A 4908-nucleotide genomic window follows, 5' to 3' on the forward strand; every position below is an offset into this window, starting at 1 on the left:
TCAAAAGAGAAACATGCTACTCCATGCAAAAAATGCTCCCTGATCATAAAGCCCACTGGGCTTTGCATTATTATATAATAATATCTTTTTTTTTATTTCTTTATTAGAGCCATTGGATTGGCAAGAGAGCAGCCTGGTAACAAGTTGTGATGAGGACCCTTAACAAAAAGACTCACAAACTCGTCGTCTTCTTCACCAAAACATGAGCTGCTGCTGCCTTCTCTCACTTCCTTAAACCTATCCATCAAATGAAGCCCCGTCAAGTGATCTCCCCATATATCATAATACCTATACTCTTCTTCTTCTGCTTCTTTCACTTCACTTCTTGACTTGGCTCCAGGAGCTCTCGCATTTGGAGCCAGGGAGCTTCCTTGTATGATCACCATTGACTTGGTACCTGAAACAGGAAACGTTGCTGAGTGCGATAGCGCTGGTTTTGGAGTAGCAGGCTTCGTTGCGGCTTGAGTAACAACAACAGCTGGTGGTTCTGGTGACAATGGAGATCTTGGAGTTGAGTTTCCGCTCTGACTGCTTGAAACATCTGTTGTTAACTCGCTGACTGCTCCTTTCTTCTTCTTCTTCTTGTTACGCCTTCTCTTCTTGTCTTTCGCAGTCTTTACAGTGAGTTCTGATGTTTCTTCTACTTGGCAAGAAGAAACAGAAGCAACTGGCTTTACACTGTTCTCGGAAACAACCTCATTGGACCCTTGCAACGTCTCTTTGCTTATGGATCTTAGCAGAGTATCCATTTCAAGAGAGATTGTGATAGTGGATGGCTTCTCAGCTTTGCTAACCGCAATGTTGTTTCTCTCTTCGACGAAGTGGTCGTTGAAGCAGAATATCAGAATAAGCAACGCAACGGCAATGAGAAGTGCGATCAAGAGTTTCTTGGCCCGCAGCCACCAAGAGACTGGCTTTTTGTAAAGACTAAGCATCAGAACAGGCGCTGTGGACTTCATAGGCACTGCAAAAACAGCAACTCCAGATGCACAAGAGAGTTCGGTCCAGTAGAAGAAGAGGAACTTGATTGAGTCCTCCCCTGGTTCTAAAGACAACCCTTCACACCGTTTCTGCTCCATCAAACCATTTCCCGAGACAGAGATACTCCACTCCCTTGTGTTCTCCTTACCCAAGAGCTCTTTGGACAAAGGTTTGGTACCTCCTCCTATGCGTGAGAATCCAGTAAAAGGCTGAAACTCTATGATGTGGACAGGCTTTAGAGACAGCCACACAACGCCAGATAGATTGTTGCTACTCGCCAGCGCAGAGCTACTACTACTCGATGATTTGCCAGGACTAAAGAAGGTGAGAACAGGATCAAACTGATGATACTCTGATCCTAAAGCTGGAAGCAAAGAGAAGAGGAGGTTTGAACTGGGACAAACATTCTGTACCCCTACACTCCCACCATTAAACCTCTGAAACCTTTCAGCAATGTTGTAGGAACCAAGAGAGTCATAGTCAGCCAAGTTATGCAGTGTGTTGACTGAGGAGAGCAAGAGACATGAGAGAAGCAGAAGACAATGAAAGGCCTTTGATGAACCAAATGCTGCTCCTCTGCAAAAACCCACACAAACAAGAAGAGAAACATATGTAATCAGGGGGAGGGTTCACCAAACTACTTTACAAACATACCCAAAAAAAATGCAATCTTCAAAATAGTATCCAAAAAGAGAGAGAGAAAGAAATCAAAAGCGTTCTATAAACAGTAAAGAGACAAAGAAGAGATTGACTATTCCTATCGATAGCGAAACTAAAAACCCAGAAGTAGAGCGCATAAAAGAGTAGACTTTTCGATGAACCCACAACAATCAGAGCTAGTGACAACAAAAAAAATCAAAACTTTGGTGAGCTTATGTAAGAAACAACAGTGACCCATCATCGTAAAAGGTTGGCGAGCTAAAAAAAGAAAAGAAAAAGAAAGAGGTGAGTAATATAGAAAAAGGATGGTACCGAAGATGGAAGAAGAAGGAGGAAAGGAGTAGGAGTGGAGGCGTAATCGCTAGGGCTTTTCGGTCCATGTCTGCCAGAAGCATCGAATCATCTACAGACAGACTTGTCGTCTGAAATTTCGGAGCTTTTTCAGTTTTTTTTTTCTTCCTTTGTTTGTAAGAATTAATCAAAAAAAAAAAAGGAGCGATTTTGTTGGGATGATAGAGCAAACGCCACCTGAGGCGAAGGGAGGCTGAGGACCAATAGACTGGTAAAATTAAAGGAGAGGAACAAGATGACATACTCTTCCTACGAAATTACCTATTTGCCCTCTTCTACTGACCTAGCTGTTTAAAATCCCTCAAAGGCTGGTCCGTTCGTAAATAGTATGGTGTGTGTGTGTGTCCTCACAAATTACTCTCTTTTACTTCTTTTTTTAATTGGCATTTTCAGACATGTATTTTTGGGACCAAACCATTGTTGTCATTTAATTTATAAATCTTTGTCCAAATCTCTTTACTAATTAAGCGATTTAGTAATATGTTTACACTAATAATTTTGGAGCTCTTTTAGTATGATTTCTGTAAATTGATCAAAATAATTTTATAGAAAATTTCTGGTCAAATTTTTTAAAAGCTAGTTGTTTTAGTTCTACAAAATAGAACATATAGATTATCCATTATAGAATATGGTTATTTTACATTTATTCCCATATTTATAGCATATTTATAGCTATTTTTAATAAACATTTCTTTTTCTTTCTCAAGTTTCTGAATATTTGTTTGGATAGTTTCGTAGATTATTATCATCGGATCGTAGAACATTTTCTAGTTTGTAGAAATCAACTTTACACCAGTTTCCAAAAAAAAAAAATCAACTTTACGCACATATCCGAGTTATGATTGCCATCTATGTATGTCAAATTTAAATCTAAATATATCAAAGTTATGATAATGTTTTTGAAAATATCAACAACCTTTCTTTCATACATCAGCAAGCTAACTTAGAAGATTTTTTTTTGTATAAATTATAGACCTACTGAAAGCATAGTCTTAGTACCAAACAAAAATGTGCGAATGTGTCACTTGTATATTCAACAAACGGTCCTCAATAGACAATATGGATGTTTTCAAATATTGCTTAAGGTTATATATACATATATATATATGCATTCCTCCAATTCATTGACTGCTCATCTTACTCAAACATCTATTATATATACTTTATCTTTTCATTAGACTATATATCAAACCAATTTTTTGGCAACTGATTTAATCACTAACGTGGGTAGAATATTATCTTGAATTTTGTTTTATTACTTTTTATTATATATTGTTTTATCGAGTAAATCTTAATTTTTCTTATAATGTATGTTTTTATATTTGATAAATAAAAAACTTAAAATCACCATGTATTGTAGGCAAATAACTAAAAATTAGATATGTGTCCATTCCCAGTTTGAGGAAGTTTGTTAATCCTAAAATACGCTCAAGTCTACCTTGTACCTACCTCGACTAGATTGCATCCATCATGTATAGTGTTAATCTTCCTTGTATGTTTTCTATATCCAAGAATGCGTGTTGGCCACATAACAAAACAAAAAACGTATCTGCTGAATGCATATGCTGAGAATCCTTTAGGAAAAAATATATATGTTGAGAATAATTTGTGTTTAGTAACAATCAATACTCAAAGTGAGACATCTTGCACTGGAGTCTCGCATACCAAGCCGATTATTAGATTTTGGAAGCCCTATTTGAAATAAAATATTTATAGATTCTTAATTTTTTTTTACAAATTTTGTTGATGATTTTGTAAAAATATAGTTTATAGTATACTATTTATTTATTTCTTAAATCGTAATACCATAAATTTCTTTTTTTTTGGTCTAAATACCATAAAATTTATCAATACCTTTTATCATTTTTCATAACTAAAGTTTTTATTTATTTTTACAATAGCTGTTTTTATGTTGCTATACCAAAAATACACACACACATATATATAGATGGTTCACTATATAACGGTTCACTAAAATGTTTTAACAAATTTTCACTAGCCCGGTTCTGCTCCCACATAATGATGGATTTAGAAATATTTTTTTTTATCCGAAGCAGAAATGAAACAATAAACACAAGTATACTATATCTATAGAATTACATTAGTATACTAAAACTGTAAAAGAATTACATTAAATTTTAAATTTTTATGGGGATAACTTCCCCTCCTTTATTCCATGCAGCATCGCCACTGCCACTGTTCGCATGCATATACTGATATACATAACAATTTAAAAACCCTACAAATTAACTAAAAACCTTAACCATCAGTTTGTAGAGATAAACAAGGTACTAAGCGCTTGACTGGTATAACCGCAGCGGTTACGGTTGCGGGAGTTTACAGATGCGGGTAGTTGCGGTTTTAATAGATATGTACGATTAGTACTGCATGCGGTTAGAAATTAGTGCGTTTGCGAGATACTTATGATTGGTTAACCACCAAATACAACAACGGTTAAATAATAAATTATCAATATTTATATTTTATATAATCACAAATCTTAAACATCATAATATTATAATAAATATAAAAATTATATTTATAAAATTATATTTTGAAATTTTAAAAAAATTATAGAAAATATTTTTATTTTTAAAAATTTATAATATAAAATAAAAATATTTTTTTATAATTTCAATTTAAAATTTTTATTTTTGTATTTATATTATTTTAAAAAATATATACATTTCCGCAACCGCTCACAACCGCAGACGCTAGCTGGAACCGATTTTTGAATTTAAGAGGTTTAAAACGTTTAAAGCGATTTGAGTGATTGTTGCAAAATACCAACAACCGCTACCAACCACAAAAACTGCGTTTGCGGATAGTAGCGGAGAAACCAGTCATACCTTAATATATAAAATTATGTTGTCAGACGATTATGTAGTAGAACTTTACAACAAACATACGTAAACG

General features: G+C 34.5%; 1 protein-coding gene across 1 annotated transcript; it reads right to left on the reverse strand.

Annotated features, from left to right (window-relative positions):
- Positions 1-3700, reverse strand: LOC103829560. The gene is made up of 2 exons (XM_009105232.3): positions 1954-3700; positions 1-1557 (listed from the first exon to the last, which is right to left on the reverse strand). The coding sequence occupies exons 1-2, from the start codon at positions 2232-2234 to the stop codon at positions 93-95; spliced, it is 1746 nt and encodes a 581-aa protein (XP_009103480.2). The 5' UTR covers positions 2235-3700; the 3' UTR covers positions 1-92.
- Between the last annotated feature and the right edge of the window lie 1208 nt (positions 3701-4908).

This window comes from Brassica rapa, chromosome A07 (assembly GCF_000309985.2).
Source record: "Brassica rapa cultivar Chiifu-401-42 chromosome A07, CAAS_Brap_v3.01, whole genome shotgun sequence".
NCBI lineage: Eukaryota > Viridiplantae > Streptophyta > Magnoliopsida > Brassicales > Brassicaceae > Brassica > Brassica rapa.

Excerpts from the sequence above, each read along its gene's own strand:
- LOC103829560 (XM_009105232.3), bottom strand. The coding sequence starts at position 2,234 with ATGTCATCTTGTTCCTCTCCTTTAATTTTACCAGTCTATTGGTCCTCA. Across the intron at positions 1,558-1,953 it reads TCCTTCTTCTTCCATCTTCG|AGGAGCAGCATTTGGTTCAT; the intron begins GTACCATCCTTT and ends GGGTTTTTGCAG.